Raw genomic sequence first — 20399 nt, 5'->3', positions numbered from 1 at the left:
CATTGACGCCCTCCACTCCCCCACCCCCAGGCCTTCACCAAACTATTGTCTGTGTTCATGGGTTATGCATATATGCATATAAGTTCTTCGGTTAATCTCTTCCCACTCCCACTCCCCCCCCCCCCAGATCCATGGAGGGACCTGGAAAGTATTATGCTAAATGAAATAAGCCAGTCAAAGAAAGACAAGTGTCATATGATCTCACTCATATGTGGAATCTAATGAACAAAATAAACTGATAAACAAAATAGATTCAGGGACATAGAAGCACGGAACATTGGCATTATTGATTGGACCTAGGGTTAGCCACACTCCCTGTTTCACAGGACTGTGTTTGCTCTTGTGTTAGCATGTGATTCACCAACATGTTCTTAGTTGGAAATGAAAAAAATTGAAGTTCTAGACTTTGCCTGTTGCAATTGCCAAGTCCTTTGTAGTAAAGTCATTGACGCACATAAACTTTCAGTGGCCATCCAACTGCAGACATATTTGAGGCAGGATGTGCCTCTCACCAGTTCAGGGCTTTCCTTTGAATTCCTTCTTTTTGTTACAAGACAATATTATTGATCCAGAGTAAGCTCTGCTGAAAGAAAAGGTGAAAGCTGGGTAGAAGAGAGGTGATGGTTATACTTTTGGAACAAGATACAGAGTAAGATGAAATTCGTATTTTATGAAGTTGCTGGGAAGGTCAGTATTTATAATAATATAGTAAATGAGAAAACTTTAGAAAGCTAATTGAGGAAGAAAATGTGGAAATTCTGTGTGGTGATATCCTGATATTTCTGCAATTAAAAATATACATTATTCCCTGGGGAGATAATTTGCCTTGAAAATATTGAGAGGATCTGTGTTTAAAATATTTCATCTGAGTTCAATCAAATGACAATTCTTTGGGAGCTGAAACCATCTCCTTTTCATCTTTGTAGCACCCCTTGTAACAAGCAGTGTCTAGCTCCTGTTTACAAAATTGAAAGGAAAAGATGCCTGTGGAGTCGGTGCTCTTTACATTTCACCTTCTCTTGTAGGAAATACAAGTTCCTCCACCTTACTCCAAGGTTCTGGGAATGGCGTTGCTGCCACCCACCCTCATCTTTTGTCTGGCTCCCCTTGCTCCTCTCCGGCCTTCCATCTGGGGCCCAATACCAGCCAGCTGTGTAGTCTGGCCCCGGCTGACTACTCTGCCTGTGCCCGGTCCGGCCTCACCCTCAACCGATACAGCACATCCTTGGCGGAGACCTACAACAGGCTCACCAACCAGACCGGCGAGACCTTCGCCCCACCCAGGACTCCCTCCTATGTGGGCGTGAGCAGCAGCGCCTCGGTGAACATGTCCATGGGGGGCGCCGATGGGGACACCTTCAGCTGCCCGCAGACCAGCCTGTCCATGCAGATTTCGGGGATGTCCCCCCAGCTCCAGTACATCATGCCTTCACCCTCCAGCAATGCCTTTGCTGCTAACCAGACCCATCAGGGTTCCTATAATACTTTCAGGTTACACAGCCCCTGTGCCTTGTACGGATATAACTTCTCCACATCCCCCAAACTGGCTGCCAGTCCTGAGAAAATTGTTTCTTCCCAAGGAAGTTTCTTGGGGTCCTCACCGAGTGGGACCATGACTGATCGGCAGATGTTGCCCCCTGTGGAAGGAGTGCACCTGCTTAGCAGTGGGGGTCAGCAGAGTTTCTTTGACTCTAGGACCCTAGGAAGCTTAACTCTGTCATCATCTCAAGTGTCTGCACATATGGTCTGATGAAGCCTTTAAGTTAAAACTACATTCGAATTGATCTAATGTATTTTCTTTTTTCTCTTTCTCTTTGTTTTGTTTTGAAAGCAATATGAAAAGAAACTATCAGTAGCTTGTAAAATGTACATATACTAGAAAATGAAGGCTTACTGAGTTTTTTTACTTCCTCATGGTGAGACTGTAATTATCTATGGTATATGTGTATACTGTACATAGCATGTGGAGTTTTGAAGCCTACAAAACCACACCCTCCCTCTGTTTTTCCCCTACTTGCACAGAGTATTGGCGGCAATGCAGTATGTTTAACCAAAGTTCTCAGACTCTTCCAAAAACCAAACAGCAAACTTAAAACTTGACAGTGATAGTAACCAGACTAAGACTTATAACAATTTATCAGAAAAATGCTCTATATAGTTTCATATTTGAGTGTTGATAACCAACAGTAACCAGCACACATAATCTTGTGATTTCTGTTATTGTTGGGCACAGTGTGAGGAACTAAAATGCAAAAGCCAGTTGAAGTCTTAGTATCAGTTCTGAAGTATTTATCATCATGAAGGATTAGCATTTGTGTTCCTGCTTGCTCTTATCACAGACATTAGATGACTGTGGTTCTGTAAAAATCCATAATTCATAATAATTATTTTCTTAAGGAAGGTGGAAGAGAAGCCTGCGATTTTTTTTTCTTTTCATTTTCTATTGGGCATATAAGAGGTGTTTATTCATCTGCAGAGAACAAATTTCCCTTATTTTGGATTTTTTGCTCATTTTATTTAGTTTACCAAGTAGACCGTTAAAGAATGTTCTATAAACACTTTTAAGTTCCAGTTTTCACCAGGGAAGGAATATATGAGTGGAATGACAAAAAGAAAACAAATTCACTTCAAATTCTTTGATTCCAATGAGAAATGTCTATCTTTTTAAATCAAGAGGAATAATATTGTCAGTTATCCCTTAGATTTTTATAGCATGGTTTTTTCATTCAGGGTATTTTTTCTATCTTGCTGTGAGATTTCTGACCCGTGGTCTGTTAGTAAGGAAAAAGGCATTTATGCTACTTATTTATGTCTTGTAACTCCTACAAATTGAAACCTCTCCCCTCCTTAACCTTGTCTCTCTGCCTGAGTCTTTCCCAAAACAGATAGATTCTAGGCCTTTATGGTGTTAAATAACGCTGTAAGGAATTTCAGGGGGTTATCTCCAGCAATCTGTCTTTTGGGGGCTGTAGTGCAAAGGCCAAAGCCGGGTCCTACAAAGGCCCTCTTAGAGGACTAAGGAGGAAGATACTAATTATGATAAAGGAGCTATAAAACTTTTAACCTCAACAGCATTTTTAACCTCGAAAATAGAAAAATGAAAATTAATTTTTTAAAAATCCCTGAAATAATAATACCTGGTTTAAAATTTCAAAACAAGTCACCTTGATAGCTCATTATGAGCTGAATAGGAAAGGCTAAGCATGTGTGGTGGCCAGCACTGCCATATGTCTGTTGAGAAACTAAAACAATGTGTCTGCCCATTGACTCATTGCAGTTCATATATTTTCCAAGTTAAAGCTGTGCCATTGCCTTTAGTGCTAAGCAGAGTTGCTTTAGCTCATCCCTAGTTTAGATGGGGAAAGAGTATAGCTCCTGATTTTCTTCACAGCTGATAGATGTTTTGGGGTTTTACTATTTCAACAGGATTTACACAGGATGTGGCTATTTATAGATATTGGTAAGTTTCCTTATGCATTCTGTGACAGTTCATCAAATTAATTTTGATTTTAAATTTAAGATTAGCATGAAGGGACATGAACTATTTCCAGTAGGTAGGTCTATATAAGATATTTGTGTATGGTTTTAATAGCTTGACAAAGATTTGGGAAAGTCCTTTGAGTACATCCCAAGCTTAGCGCTTGGTATAATTCAAGGAAGACAACAGTTTTCCATCTTCAGAAAACATGGAAGTAACGATCTATACCCATATGTATTAATAAGGAAAGCATTTTCCTATTTGCTGTTGGCGGTTTGAGATGAAACCACAATATGAGTAGTATTCTTTTTTTTTTTTTTTTGACTTAGCAATATTGTACAAATGCTGTTTCCTTTACGTTATCCTGTAAATATTCATCACGTGTCACTTCAACAATAGGCTTTTATCATTATATTAAATGACATACATGCATTGATAATTATAATTATATATCTGTATTTTATTAAAAAATGCTTAAGAAATTATATATTAAAGTGTGTTACTAAACCCTTTTATGACTTTGGAGGGTAATCATTTAATGTATCTATAAATGTTGCTCCAAGAATAAGCACACATATGCATACCCCACACACAAATTTTATAGCTTTCAATGACCAGGCTTGGAGGAATGACCCTTTTTAATTTTTCATGTGTTAAATATAATTTCTTGGTGCTCTGACCATGTTATTGAAGGTGAAGCCCTGACAAATGTCGAACACATGAAAATTCAAATGTGAGGAGGGCAGTGCGGTATGTTTTTTTTCAGGTCCAGGGGAGAAGGGCAAGGATACAAGAATGAGCTGCTTGTACCACTGACCAGTGATGACAGATCACTTCTAGACCCCTTGACGAGAAAACATTCCAAGGGACATTGTGATGAGGTGAGGTTGCTGCTATCACAACCAGTCACATTTTGAAAATTAACACTTGCTTCCATACAAGCTCCCTCCCAGAGGTCAACAGCTTTTCACAAGTGGGGCACCCAGTTGCTGACCCCTATTTCTGGAATGTAGGGGGTCAGGAGACTTCAGTGGCTCCCAGAGGAGGTTGGGGCACAGTGTTGCTGATATAGCAAAGGGTCACTATTTACATTAATTTACACTCACTCTTTACATTAATTAGTGAAATTTTTAAAAAAAGAAACCTCACTTTGAAAATGTGAATTCCTCTTGAGACAGCGCTCCTCAGATTTAAACCTTTCAGCAACTAACATTTTAGTATGAAATAGATAAAGAGAAGCTTTGGAGATAGCTGGAGGTTTTATTAGGATAAAAGAGTAATTTTTGGAATAGGGCAATTCTGGGAAAATTTAGATGGTGGAGTAAAGGTGCAAGAAGAGGGATTTCTAACCAAACCAGGTATAAAGCCATTAAAAGTAATCATTTGTGAGCTTCTTTCAGGAGTCATGGTAGAGTTGGTGGAGGCTACATCAACTCACTCTCTAATTAGAAAAGTTTGTAGAGAATCCTTTGTTTCAAATAAAACCATGCTGGGTTTCCTCATGGGGAATTTATGGACTCATCTACATGGAGGTTTTCATAAGTCTTCCACTGGTAATGAAATAATTTTATTAAATTATTACCATATTCTGTTTTAATCATGTTAATCATCATTCTTGATAAGAAGTTATCCAATAAGTTGAGAGTGAGGTTGATTATATGAACAGTTAATAACATAGATATACATGATTGCAGCCTTCTAGGACCTCAAAGCTTAAAAACATCAGTACTATAAATGAAAAAATAATATATATTCAAGTATAGAAACATCCAACAGATATATAAACTTAGTTTCCATCTACATGCTGATAGGTTTTCAAATAATAAATTTTCTATTTTTTTGGAATTTTGGTATGGTGAGAACATCATTTCCTTGGGAATTAGGAAGCTTGGTTTTAAACCATGGATTTCCCAATCATGAATTTGGACCAAAGTTAAGCACTTTAGGCCTTTTTTTTAATGTGTGAAAGTTGTAGCTGGGATGAGAATCTTTACTATTTCCATTTCAAATTCATATGACCTTAGTATAAAAATAATGTTTAGCTTAATAGTAGGAAAATGGTTTTATAAAAATATACCTTTTGGAATATGGAATATATGTATTTACAAAGAACATAACACCATCAGGATTATTTTAAGTTTATTGGACTACTTAGATTTTATCTTTTAAATGGAACTGTGCATTATTTAGTTACAATAGGTAGGACATATTATAGTATTTTAGTATTTAAAGGAAGCTGACTTTAATATATTTCCTACCTTACAGTGAACAAAAAAAGGTGCTAATAAAATTTTCTTTTCATGATGCAATTATTCGCATGGCATAAAGTTATTTTACTTTGGAATAAGTATGATATCTAGTAAAATATCTAGAGATCATTTCAAATTCATTCAAAAATACTTTTAAATCCTCATTGAGAAAACACTTGTGTTGGTTCTTTTGAAGAGTTTTTATTCATGCTGATACTCAGATACAATAAAATGAAATAGCTGATTATTCTGCAATTCCCTGAGTTTATACAAGGCTGGATCAACATACACATTCTATGTCCATGTTTTGAATTATATTAATATGGTCAATAGAATAACTTAAGTCCAAGACATTTTTCTAAATAACAGCTTCATTGAGATATAATTGACAAGCCATACAATTCACTTATTTATGGTGAACAATTCAATGGTTTTTAATATATTCAGTCATGCAACCATTGCCATAAGCAATTCTAGAACATTTTCATCACCCTGCAAAATACTCCATGCCCACTAACAGTCACACTCCATTTTCCCTCCCCTCCTGCTCTACCCCAAAGTCCTAGGCACTCACTGATCGACTTTCTGTTAGATTTGCCTCTTCTGGACAACTCATGTAAATAGAATCATACAATATGCAGTCCTTTGTGAGTGGCTTTCACTTAGCATAATGTTTTTAACTTTCATTCACATTATTGCATGTATTAGTATTTAATTTCTTTTTATCATTGAATAATATTCCACTGGAGGTATAGAACACATTTTATTTATCCATTTATCAGTTGATGGACATTTGGGTTTCTCTGTTTTGCCTGTTATGAACAATGCTGCTGAAAACATTGGTGTACAAGTTTTTGTGTGGACATGTTTTCATTTCTTTTGGGCCTATGCCTAGAAATGATATAACGGGTCCTGTTGTAATGTTTTGTGGAAATTCCAGACTATTTTCTAAAGTGGTTTCACCATTCTACATCCTTACCAGGAATGTGGGAGGGATCTGATTTCTCCATGTCTTTATTAACAGTTGTTATTATCAGTCTTTTTGATTACAGCCACTTAGTGTCTGTGAAGGATCTCATTATACTTTTGACTTGCATTTCCCTGATGATATTATTTTTTGATGATGTAGAGCATCTTTTCCTGTGCTTTATTGGCCATTTGTATTTCTCCTTTAGAGGAATTCAGATCCCTCATCTATTTTCATTGAGTTATCTTTAATTATTGAGGTATAAGAGTTCTTGATATATTCTAGATACAAGTCTCCTCAGATATATGATTTGCACATATCTTTTCCCATTAGGTGGACCGTCTTTTAATTTATTCATGATGCCCTTTGCATTGCATCACCAAAGTTTATAATTTTGAAGAGATCCAATTTATTTCTTTTGTTGCTTTTTGTTGTGAGGGACAAGACTTTTGGTGGACTTTATGAGTTTGACTTTTCATAGAAGTAGAAGTAGTAGTAACAGAAGTGCACGTTTAAAGTGATTTTTGGGTGTATAAGTTTAATTGTACTTGATAAATTACCCCTCCTCCCAACAAACCTGAAATGTTCTTGGGTAAATAATTATACATTTTTCAGTGTCTTGAGAGGAAGGTAAAAGGATCTGAAAGCATCATCAAATTTTTATTACCATAGAAAAAGGTTGGCACTTTCAATATTTATTCAATCAATAAATATTTATTGAGCATCTGTTTGCTTGGCATTATTTTAGACATTTGGGATACAGCGGTGAGAAAAACCTTTGGTGTCTTCAAATGCCTTGTAAAAGTTGAAATTCTGGTTTCCTGGAAAAAACCCATACTATAATATATCACAGTTGCCAAGAAAAAAAGTGTTGCCTCTTGGCTTCTCTGTGAGTTGGTGCCCTCACCCTTATTACGATGTTACACATCCCAGATGGTCACTGCAAAATGCTTGCTCCTGTGCCAAGATACAACAGGGATGCATTATCGCCTTAACTTTGAGTTTGCTTTGTGGTTTTTTTTGGAAACCCTAACATCATTTAAATGCAATTTTCTCAATTTGGCTCTGTTTACAGAACTGTAATAAGATATTTCTCTATTAATAGCGGGAAGGAAAACCTTGCTTGTTTAGGGTTTTGGAAAACTCGTGCACATTTTTGTTAAAGGTATTTGCTGAAATGGATTGCAGAGATTTGCAGATTCTCATTTCTTAATTTGCCTGACTGCATTTCAGGGGAAAATTAGTTGAACTGTATGTTTTTCAAACAAAATAGCAGCACTCACTCAGCAATAATAAAGAGAGGCACTTCTGTCAAGGAACTTTGCAAAGTTCCAGTAGTCCCTAGCCTCAGGGAAGCTTGGCTCAGAATGAATGAACATCATGGTGGGTCCCTTGTAGCTTCTGCCCATTTTATTTTTGTCATGAATTTGATGATTTTGGTGTGTAGGGAAGGCAGGAACTAGAAATTGTAAATATTTAAATGTCAGCCGTCTACTCAGTTTTACCTTGAGGATACTGGAAGGGTAGGGAGACAGAAATATTAAAATTTAGAGCTAGAAGATCCTGAGAGATCAAGTAGGCTGTGTGTGGAGAAGCAAATGACCTTCAGAGGTAACAATTTTGACTCATCTACAATCTTCAGACAAGATATTCAGCAAAGTCAGTGATAGCCTCCACCAATCACATCAAACATTTTCAAGCTTCCTTGCCTTTCTTCATGTTTTTCCCTAAGGCCTGAATGTCCCTCAAACCTACCTTCTCATTTTTTCAAGAACTTACTCAAGTCTTTGCTTGGTGAAAACTTTCCCAATTTCTCTCTCTTCCATCTTCCTTTCCCCAGGGAAATACATTCTCCCTCTAAAATAACGCAGCGTTCTCCACATGCTTAAAAGAACGTACCTCAATGTATGCTTTTCATGTGAGTCAACAGCACAGCTATAACGGGAGTTCCATAAGGGAGGGAGTTGTATATTGTTTATTTTTGCCGCAGCATATGATAAAGATAAAAAGTGATTAGTGAAGGAGTAAATACATGAATAGACGTGTGAATAAATAAATTTAAAAATGAGTAAATTTTATAGGCCTAGGATGGAACCTCAAATTTGGTAGGTCTGAAGGTTTTGCTTGGTTAGTTGCCAATTTGTCATACAGAGGACTGTACAGAGACATACAGAGGACTGTAGTAGCTTCCTCACAAAAAGACAAGAAAGTCTCTCTGGTCTCTCTCTCTCTCTCTCTCTCTCTCTCTCTCTCTCTCTCAGCTAAGTCTTATGAACAGAGGATTGTGGTTGGCATCCAAATAAGATTCTTCTCCCCAAACTAGGTATTTTATTATGAATATCTTTGAAATCTGTTAGGATGTTATGTGAATTCAAAGGGAAAAATACTCTTAAGGGAAAAATGTATTACATGCAACTTGGAGATCATTTAATTTGGGAAGCTTAAGCTGACTAAGCTATAGTTTTAGGAACTGACTCTTTCTGTTACAGCCACCCCCTAGAGCCTAGTCTAGAAATAACAGGAGGAAAGTGAGGCTTTCTACATTCTAGGGAATCCAGCTGTATGTTGGGCACAGATATCTTGTTGATTGCAGTGAGATAGTTAGGGTGATAAAGAAACTCAAACTTCATAAGAGATGGGTATATCGTAACCTGGGAGTTATGGGCCCAGTGGCTCTAAAGGGATTGTTGTAGTAGGTTACTAATATGGTTACTTCTAGGTTATTAGTTGTACATTAGTACAAGAGAGTTGATATTGCAATCAATACTTTAGCTAGAAAAAGGACTTATTTTATAATAAATTACAGAAGAGGACCTAGAGATCTCTTCATTTCCCATGGATTAGGGGTACTCTGTCAGGGAAAAAAAAGTTTTCTGTCTTGGTGGAGACCCAGACACTTTGGGGAAACCTTGTTTGCTATGAGAACCATAAAGATAGCTGTTGACCCTGCAGTTGGTGCCATATTACGTGTGAGCAGTTTGGATGAGGGATGCACTGCACATTAGGGCACAGATACTCCTTTTTATCTGTTCATTTCTTTTTCCCTGGACTATGAGAGAGTACTTTGGCTTGGTTTTTCTTCATATTTTAGTAGGCCACAGTGAGTTCATAGAGTATATCTTTTACCATAAATCTCTTCTGGGGAAACCAGATATCTGCCCATATTGATAAAACAGTATTTTGTTTCTGTGTTTTTTCTTCTTCTATGTGTGTTTGATGCATCTGTCAGAACCCCAGGGAGAAGGGTGTGAATGCCACCCTGAGCTCCTAACATGTTTGTTTATTTACATGAAGCGCAATCATTCATACACCCCTGCATTTAGCATTTGTTGAGCACTTGCCACATGCCACCTGTTGCTGGAGGTGTGGTGATGAGCAAGAGAAAGTTGTTCTTTTGGGGGTGCTCAGAGCTTCATCAGAGGGTGCAAGCACGTAATCACGACCCAATGCAGTCAGTGTTAAAACAGAGGTAGTACCAAGAGCTGTGGGAAACTGGAGGATGTGAGTAAGGTTCTATGGGGAGAGGAAAGACATCAAGGAAAGCTGTGGAGGAGAGACGGCTTGATAAAGGCGGGGGAGGGCTGGTGAAAGTGGGGTATGAGCAGTCCAGAACAGAATTCTCCACGAGTCCGATAGAACTTTCTGCAACAATGTAAGTTCTCTACCTGCACTGTCCAATACAGTAGCCTCATGTGGCTATGAGCACTTCAAATGAGGCTAATGTGATTGAGGGACTGCATTTTAAATTGTACGTAATATTAATTATTTCAAATTTAAATTTAAGTAGCCACATGTGGATGGTGGCTACCATATTGAACAGTGAAGCTCTAGGAAATTCTGCAAAGCAGAAAGCAATGTGTGCCCTTAGCGAATTATGGATAATGGGTAATAGGGAGAATGACTACCCAGTTCACCCACAGCGGGGATGATGCTTCTGGGGGGTTATTATGAGTAGCCAGTGACTCTGTGGTCACTGAAAACTGACTAATGCTGTGTGACTCTGCCAGGCAACTCATTTATGATGTATATATTTATTGATCACCTATGCCAGAGATTTTCAACCATTGTGCCACACGAATTTTTAAAACATGCAATACCTGACTATTTGGTCAGGGGCACTGACCTCTTTTCCCTTAGATTATCAAATAAAAAACAACAACAGCCAGCACGACCATAGCCGTCCAATGGGAATGAATCAAAATTAGACTTATTTTTTTTGGCAGGTCAGCAAAAAATATATTTTTTGGTGTGCAGCAGAATTTTAGTAGTTAGTTTATGTGCCATGAGATGGAAAAGGTTGAAAATCGCTGACCTGCACAATTCTCCATTGTCCTCCACATACTTGGTCTTGTTGCACAACCATCCAGGATGACCCAGGCCTCAGGTCATTTCCCTTCTGTCAGGCAGAGGCCAAGAGAGTCCCGTCTGGGCAGTTTACACGTTGCAATTCCCTTTGACAAGGTTTGTTTTGGGAAGAGCAGTTAATTCTGAAGCAGGGAAGACTGTTTACAGTATCAGTGGCTGCCTTCCTGGCTGAGGCGACTCTGACACCCCAGTCCCCGCTCCTCACTTTCTCTGTGCAGTAGCCACTGTTGAACCACAGGATCTTCCCTTGTCAAATGAGATTAAAGCTTAGATAACCATTTACTGGTCAGTGTGATTCTTTCTCTTGCCTTAACCACAATTAAATGAATTAAGAAGACAATTCCTCCCAGGGAAAGATGGGGGGAAATTAATGCAGAATTTTCTCCATGTGAGCTATTAAAAAAAACTATTAGAGTTTGTGTGGCATTTTATAGTACATGCTACATATTCACATACATTATTTCATTTAGTCTTTACCACAGTCCTGTGAGATGCTTTGGTCTTCACTTCATAAGTGAGAAAATGGGCTCACAAAAGTTAAGGACTTGCCCATGATCACCCGGCCATCAGGTGACAAGCTGCGGCTCAGCCCAAGCTCTGATGCCTAAATGGTGTCTGACAGCATGGAAAGACGGAGACTGGGCAATAGAAATGAGGGGGGGTGGGGGGCGGTGGGAGGGAAAGTCCTGACCTGGAGGGGAGGGAGAGAGAAGAGAAGGAAAAGTAGAAAGAAGGTGCTCCTTGTTGATTTTGTGTAACTAAAACACGAAGTTCTTGCCAGGGAAAGCAATTGGTTGGCAGGACCAATCACCAAAACATCTTTTTCAAAACAACTTCCCTTGTGGCCACCTGCTTCCTGTGAACAGCTCCCTACGTGAATGGGTGGCTGAGAGAGGATTAGAGTTGCCAGAAGATAATCTGAGGCATATTAAATATTTTAAGAGTTTAGTTGAACAAAAATTGATTCTAATCAGGCAACACCAAACCGGAAGTGGTTTGAGCACTCCACAGATAGGAGCGTGGTGGTAGACTTTTCTAGAGAAAAGGCAGAAGCAAAGTAAGGAAATAATTGATTGGCTACAGCTTAAAACCTAGTTGGCTGTTTGTCATTGGTTGTCCTTAGCCTCTTGATTTCATAACCTTGAAACATTTACAGGCTTAGATTTTGGTTTGTTTATATAGGCCACCACAGCATTAGAGCCCCATCAGCCCAATGGTCTCTTTGTTTAATTGATTTAACAGAGTTTTCTATTAGGGATTAGTAAGAGGGGAAATGAAACTGTCAGCTTTCTCTCTTATGATCCCCCTGGAAAACGTGTACAAAATGTCAAAATGCTATGGGAAATTATTTCTAATAGTCAGGTCTTTATTTGAGAAAATTATTTTTCCTATACCTCTTAAAATAGGGAGCAAATATGTTGACGTAGTAAAGATCAGGAGGGAAAGAATTATATCAATTTATTCCTTGAAGGAAAAGTTTACGTCATGCCAAAGTTTACTCATCTTGTCGTTGTAGTGGCTCAAGGAAAATCCTACCAGTTTGAAATTTAAATTTTATGATCATTGATGTCATTGCCTGATATTCTTTTAACATAAATTGTGATCCCAAAGTTCTTTTACATGTTTTACTCTCCAAAATACAAACAAATATTATTTAGTACAATTTTATAAATAAGCAAACTGAAGCAAAATAAAAGACTGACCTACCCAGGGCCACCAGCTGGAAAGGAGCAAAATCAGTATTTGAATCCAAGTCCATCTGATCGCTGACTTTCTTTTACAATAATTGTTGTGTTACAAAACATGATGCTAGGCAACAAAAGAAAAAAATAGGTGAACTGGACTTCATCAAAATAAAAAACTTTTGTGCATCAAAGATCACTATCAACAGAATGAAAAGGCAACTCATGGACTGGGAGAAAATATGTGCAAATCATATACCTGATAAGGATTAATATCCAGAATATATAAAGAACTCCCACAACTCAGCAGCAGCAACAACAAATAAAAATACAACCCAATTGAAAAATGGACCAACTAGCCATTTCTCCAAAGAAGACATACAAATGGCCAATAACTACATCAAAAGATGTTCAACACCACTAGTTATTAGAAATGTAGAGCAAGATCAGAATGAGATGCCACTTCACATCCATTAAGATGGATATCATACAAAAGAGAAAAAAAGCCTAGAAAATAATGTACTGGTGAGGATGTGGAGAAATTGGAGCCCCTGTGCATTGCAGGTGACAGTGGTGCAGCCACTGTGGAAAACAGTATGGTGGTACATTAAAAAAATTAAAAGTATAACGACCATATAACCCAGCAATTTCGCTTCTGAATATGTATCCAAAAGAATTGAAAACAGAGCTTTGAAGAGATTCCTGTACCTGTATTCACAGTAGCATCATTCACAGTAGCCAAAAAGTGGGAGTGAGTCCAGTGTCCATCGACAAATGAGTGGATAAACAAGGTGTGGTCTGTACATACAATGGAATATTACTCAACCTTAAAAAGGGAATGAAATCATGGTACATGCTACAACATGGATGAACCTGGAAAACATTATGCCAAGTGAAATAAGCCAGACACAAAAGGACAAATCTTGTGTGATTATACTGATATGAGGTAGCTAGAGTAGTCAAATTCAAAGAGATGGAAAGAGAAGTGGGAGCTGCTAGGAGCAGAGGAGGGAGGAATGGGCAGTCAGTGTTTAATGGGTACAGAGTTTCAGTTTTGGAAGGTGAAATAGTTCTGGACGTGGATGGTGGTGCTAATTGTACAACCATGTGAATATATTAAACCCCCTAGAACTGTACTCTAAAATGGTTAAAATGGTAAATTTTACGTTATGTATATTTTACCAAAAAATAAATTAATTAAACGCACAATGCTAATATGCTCATAGCATTATATTAATTCTAGTAAGAAAGACTAAAAATAAACCTCATAGCTTCCAGAAAAATAAATCCTACCCTCATTTGCACATTTATTCTTTCAAATTTTAACAAATATTTATTGAACATCATTTTTTAATCAGGCATCATTCAAGACATTGAAAATACTGTGGTGAGTAAGACACAACTGCCCTGCACACATAGAGTATATGATCGAGCAGGCGAAACAGACAATCAAATAATAACTCGAATAAAATAAAATCGCCACAGTGTAGGTGTTCTCCATGAAAAGGGCATCAATAGTGCTGTGAGAGCACGTACTAGGAGGAATGTGACTGAAGGAAGGCCACTCTTGGTCTTGATTTTAAGTTTTAAGTTTAAAATGTGAACAACATACACTTGTGTACTGGACACACTCTACTGCTGCCCCATTTAACATGAGTTTTATTTAACTGGTTTTTCAAGTTCGTCATCTCTGCAAGCCAAGTATATTTGTGACACTGCTCTACCAAGAAAAGCTGGGGAATGCTTCTTGGGCAACCTCCAGAGGATGACATTAAAAACATAAGCCTGAGACACCAATGCAACTGGTATGTGTTTGAGTCTCATCTGTCATCTAACTAGCAGGCGAGCAGTCCTCCTGGCATTCTCCTATCAACACTAGTTAGTAAAGTTCTATGGTCATAGCTACTAGACCTTAAATAAGGAAAAAGAGAGGACTGTTCTGTTTACAGGCAAGGGGATATTCCACCATTTCTGTAATTGAATGTTGCTCACCTATAAAAACCCAAGTGACTCGTATTTTAAAACAACCCTTTAAAAAAGAAAGTACATACATTTTACCCAAGCACCCCCTAGTTAAAAGGGAGAGCAGGGGGCAACTTGCTGTTTACCAAAGACAAGGAAGCCCCTTAGGAGTGTATCACTGGGACCCCAAAGAAACTGAGGACACAAGCTCTTTAATACTCTCGGTTTATATATTTACTTTCATAAGGAATTTTTTGGAACCAAAGATGTGCAATTTTTGAACCACTAAGGAAGAAAACATGATGCTAATTACACTCAATTCAAGGCCTTTGCATCATTCTGTGCAACGTATGAACCAATCGCACCAGTCTCCTGTCGCTTTGCAGTTTCTGCCTTCCCGATGGCATTGTTTGGCACGCAATAGGCCCTCCTGCACACATCTCCAGCAAACTAAAAGGTGGCTTCTTTTACTTGTTTGGTCCCATTAAACACTTGCTTGTTGCTTGTTAGAAGAGGTGGAATTGGTGTTATTCCTCCAATGATGACTTCACTAATGTCAGATTTATGCTCCACCTTTTTCTCTCAATGCTTTCTTATGTGCACAATAGCCTTTTGTCTCAATACTGTATCCTGATGTAATCTTCTTAAAGACAGTTCATTTTGCGGTTTAAACTCAACCCCTGTCATACCGACAGGGCAAAGAACTCAAAGACAGTGATTAAAATAGGGCCAGCATGACTGAATGGGCACACAGCATGCAAGCAAGAATGACCTCATCACAGATGATGTCTAGCCTGCAGTGACTGTAGGATGTCATTGACTCTAAGGTGCATTTCTGTTTGGAAGATTTTAAAAATGTAACAAAAAGGTTATATAGCCTCAGATCTTTGAATTATGGTATGTTATAAGTTACTTAAAATATCCTGTAGAATACTTGTAGAAAGCCCTATCTGATTGAAAGTTAAATGGAAATGAAGTTAAAGGTGCTATCCGATCTCAATTTACTTGTCTCTCCATGCTCTACCTCCACTTTGCTTCTCAATCCCTCCAAGGCTTTTCTCTCCTTCTAAGAAAAGAGAGAGTTTGCAGGTCCTTTCGAGGGGTTGTCATGGTCATAAACCTGTTGCCATGCCGGATCTTTGCTCAGTGAGAGAGGCACCTACAGTAAGTGCTGAGCAGCTTTTCCTCTTGCTCTGTGAACACTTGGCAGAAGCGTTGATGACAGTTGCAAGAATGTGATGCTCAGCAGTATTCTTTACAGCAGTGTAATCTGTGTCATCAAATCCCCAGAAACCGTGATTAATAGCAGCACTTGAGTTTGTTCTCAAGTTGTATATTTGGTAGTGATGAACTTTGATCTACGGTTTCACTTTAAAGAATCGTTATGACACAAACTTTGCCTGTAATCCTTCCATCTAATTTAAGCTCCATACGGATACCACGTAGGGGAACGTTTAATGCCATTACCCTAAGCTGTGTGTTTATTACACCATTTTAAGCACTTTGATAAGGGGAGGAGAGCATGTCACATCTAGGCATTGAGTAGTCAGCTGTCACACAGAGCAATCTCATCACCCAGAAGTGGCCAGTGCAAGGTTTTGATTAGAAACAGGGAATGGAAAATTAACTCTACAGGCATTTAGGAGTCAGTGATTTAGTCTCAGATAAAGTTGTTTTCTTTCCCATAGTTAGATGGGCTCAATTAGTATTTTCTCTTCCTCACTCCACCCATTTCCCTCCCCATTTCAGTGCAGACACTGCTCTTTCTACTCTCTTTATAATTCTTTTCTAGAGCATCGCTACCCAATAGAAGTATAAAATGAGCTGCATATGTAGTTTTAATTTTCTGGTGACCACGTTAAAAAGAAACAGGTGAAATTAATAATATTTTATTTAACCTAATATATCCTATTATCATTTCAACATGTAATTAATATAAAAATTATTAATGGGGGATTTTATGTTTTGGGGAGACTAAGTCTTTGAACTCCAGTGTCTATTTCACACTGAGAGCACATCTCAATGTGGATGCTAAGTTTTCCAATTTTTAGTGTAGCCCTTTCAAAACAATAAAGTTGTATTTAATGAAAAAAATATTTTACATTGCTTGTTTAAAAACTTAAATTTCAATTAATTAAGATTGAGTGAAATTAAAACTCTAGTTCTGTGGTCACATTAACCACACTTAAAATGTTCAATAGCCACCAGTGTCCAGTGGCTACCATTCCAAAGAGAAACTGCTTTCATGGTCCATGAAAATGATTATTGGTTTATGATAAATAAGCATTAGGTATATCTGGTATACTAGACTTGTATGCATTTTGGAAAGAAGACATAATTGAAATTGAATTTTGTATTTATTGGTCACTATAATAGAAGCAGAGGGGTCAAAGTGGAGCAAGTGATGTGGAAACAAGTGACATTACTCAGAGAAATGTGGAAACTTATAGACTGGCCTGTGTAGCCATTCCTTGTAGCTGGCCCCCTACCGCTTGGACAGTAGAGCTTTGTTCCTAGACCAAGTCTTCCTAGGATGGCCTGTCTTTGGCTTCTCTCTCTGCCACATGGTTTTAGATACAATCCAGGTTTTCCGAGAGGGTTTCTAAGCTGGAAGACAAGAGAGCAATTTCTGATGGAAATATGACCAGCCATCGTAATACAGTGAGTTAACTAATGATGTTCGAAATACTAAGCTACCATCAGCTGTAAGTCACAGGAACGGAGTCTCCACAAAGACTGTTGAGAGAATGGAAATGCAATAAAAAGTAGAGTTGGCTTTAGACAAGGGGGAAAGGGGAGCCCATCAGAGGGGAAGCGGGACCTCTTGTTTGTTTAGCTGACCTGTCATAAACTTTGAGAAACATCTTCTGGGCCCCAACAGCATCTTTCCTTCTGAAGTGAAAATACGCTGGATAAGGAGGATTATCGCTGTGGCTTCTAGAGAGTGTGCTTGCTTCCTGCTGTGAGTGAATTTATAAGAAGGAAAGGAAAGTGTGCTGTTCCCAAAGTGATTCATTTATGGCGTCGACTTTGGGATTACTCTGCAGGTCCATGAAGCATGGGAACCTGAACTGCTGGACCAGGTGACTGTCACTGTTAGAGACCAGAACAAACGTGACAGCTCCTGAGGATTGTGATCCTACTAAAGTCATTCTCTAATTCCTCCTGCTCTGCTGGCGTATTTGGCTTGGTGTTTTGTTTTGTTTTGTTTTGTTTTCCAGTCACAAAGAAGTGTGGTCATTGACCTTTTGAAAACAATAATGTTTTTTGTAAATCCTTTGAAATTTGGTCTTCATGTTGATTTTATTATAGGTAAGTCTGTTTTTCTGAGTAAACAGCCCTGGGTTTCTTCTTAGCCCACTTCCTTCCTATCAAGCAGTGGAGAGTCAGCTTTTTCAGGCACAGTGAAGCATCTGTGGCTTGAAATGAAGAAAGGCAGGGAGCTGGGAGGTTTCCCTTTTTCTTTCTTCTACATTCCTTTCTCCAAACTCTTCTCTAATGCTGATCTGAGGTTCTGAGTTGAATCCACTAAGGATCGTCACACCTGTGCCATTATGGGCTTTGGAGAGAGAGTGAGACCGAGAGAGAAGGGGGGGGAGATTTTGCTAGGAATGAGCGTTCTGTTCAGAAATGGGGCAGCCAATGGTAATAATCACAACTGCTCTTTACTATGCACATACTATTTTTCAGATACTCTATTAATCCGTTATCTACTTTATATAATACAATCCATGTAACTGTGCTAGGAGAGAGGCAATATTCCCCATTTTACAGATGATGAAACTAAGACTCAGGGAGATTAAATAATCTACCCAAGTCACACAGCTGGTGAATGCTCAAGCCAGGCCTCACACCAGGTCCGATCCATCCACAGCCCACTTTGTTGAGCGTTGTTAAGGGTTAGTAGCATTGGTAACTGGGAGTCTTAACCTTGGGGTTCCTCAGCCCCGGCGCCTTCCCCTACACAGTGCTTCTCTCCAGGCTTCCTTTTCTAATTTGCATGTACAACATGCCCTTTGGGTTCTGCTCCTGCTTGTGTTCTGGGAGTGGAAAGCTTCCAAACTTTATAATACATAAAAAGTTGGGAAAGGAAGCTTATATTGATTAAGAGATACATACAGAAAGCTAGAAAACAAGGGGATCCGGTAGTGCAGGACAGAGTTTGGCCAAATGAAGGCAAAAAGAGAAGGGTGCAGAAATGAGAGGGAAGTTTTGGTTTGCACATCTGATGGTTTCAGTTCTGAATTAACACGTTTCATTTGTGTGTGTGTGGGGGGGGGTGGTGTGTGCATGTACATGTGTGTTTTAAAGGAGCAAATATTTATAGAATGCTTTCCATGTGCCAAGTAAAATTATGAACGCATCCTATGTATTAACACATTTGCTCCTAACAACAAACTCTGCAATAGGTTATTATTACTATTAGTATCGTCCCCACCTTATAGATTGTGGACACTGAGTGTCAAAGAGAGATTAAATAATGTGCCCGCGGTCACACAGTCTGTAAGTGGGGAAGTCAGGATTTGCACCCAAGGGTTCTGGCTTCTGAAACAAGGCTCTTCGTTACCCCTGCTGTCCTGCTGCCTGTTTTATGCCAGTGAACTTCAGGGTTTCCAAAGTACCTTGTAAATGCTTCCAAAGCATCTCAGCAGCAAGGGAGGTGCAGGGAACTGGCGAGCTGCGAGGCTGCAGTTCAGTCCCGGGTCTCCTCTCTGTCCAGGACACTTTCTACTCTAGATGGCACATGTGGTAGTTTCACAGTAATATTTGTTGAATAACTGTATACTCGAGAAAGGGGAAGGGAAAAAGGGTTTTAAAACATTGTGATACTGGGATACTGGGAATGGATATTCTTAATTCTCAGTTGTAGGACACAGTCTCCTCACTCACTAGCCACACACACACACACACACACACACACACACACACACACACACACACACTACACTATTTAGTTTCCAACTCGAACACTATCCAAAACCAACTGATAGGTGTCAAGTTCTTGCACTAATGCTTCCCTGGAGAGTTTCTTGCTGAGAAAGAATAAGTAGTTTTCATGGATTGGTGAGAGGTATTTCTTATTTATACCCTTCTCGGGGATCACCTGCCCCAGACTCCAGCACAAGCCCACTGAGCTAGCGGGGTGGACAGAGAATGGCTGTGCGAGAGAGTCCTTCAGACTCCCCAGCTGAGTGGGGCCCTCCACAGTGACCGAGGACGAGATGTGTGAGCCAAAACACATGAGCTCTTGAATGCAGCCTGTTTCTTTCCCCACAGCTCTGTAAAATCAAAGTTTGAGGCACCGCAGGAGCTCTTTTAAAATGTCCTGGCCAGCTTGCTGCAGCCCAGATGTTGTTCCAGTCCCTGCGCTGCAAGCTCCAATAATCGCATGACTTGCGCCGCCCGGCTGCAGGCCCGCTCGCCTCCACTGGCGCGGCTCCGTAGATGTTACAGATGCCACAACTCATTTCTTTGAAGTCAGTGTGTTTTTTAAAAAAACACCCCTTTCGACAGATTTGACCCAACTTCTCATTATATAAGCTGATCTGTTGGAACATCTGTCACCATTGCGGCTTCAGCCCCCATCCTCCACTGAAGTATAATAACTTGACATTAATAAATAATGAGGCAGTGGTGAGTTTAACGCACATATTATGAGGCATTGAGGCTAAAATGGCAGGCTTTCATCTTTCAGG

At 39.1% G+C, this 20399-nt stretch overlaps 1 protein-coding gene across 1 annotated transcript in view; it reads left to right on the top strand.

Moving 5' to 3' along the window:
• Window positions 1-3990, top strand: part of TBX18 (T-box transcription factor 18) — a 28742-nt gene extending 24752 nt beyond the window's left edge. The window contains exon 8 of the mRNA XM_081141113.1: window positions 1026-3990. Within this exon, the coding sequence (XP_080997239.1) occupies window positions 1026-1750 (725 nt within the window). The 3' untranslated portion in view covers window positions 1751-3990. The remainder of the gene's footprint in view (window positions 1-1025) is intronic.
• Window positions 3991-20399: the final 16409 nt, after the last annotated feature.

Source organism: Miniopterus schreibersii (assembly GCF_964146895.1).
Source record: "Miniopterus schreibersii genome assembly, chromosome: 6".
Taxonomy (NCBI): domain Eukaryota; kingdom Metazoa; phylum Chordata; class Mammalia; order Chiroptera; family Miniopteridae; genus Miniopterus; species Miniopterus schreibersii.
The sequence above is the reverse complement of the archived record's forward strand: the minus strand, read 5'-3'. Positions and strand labels throughout refer to the sequence as shown.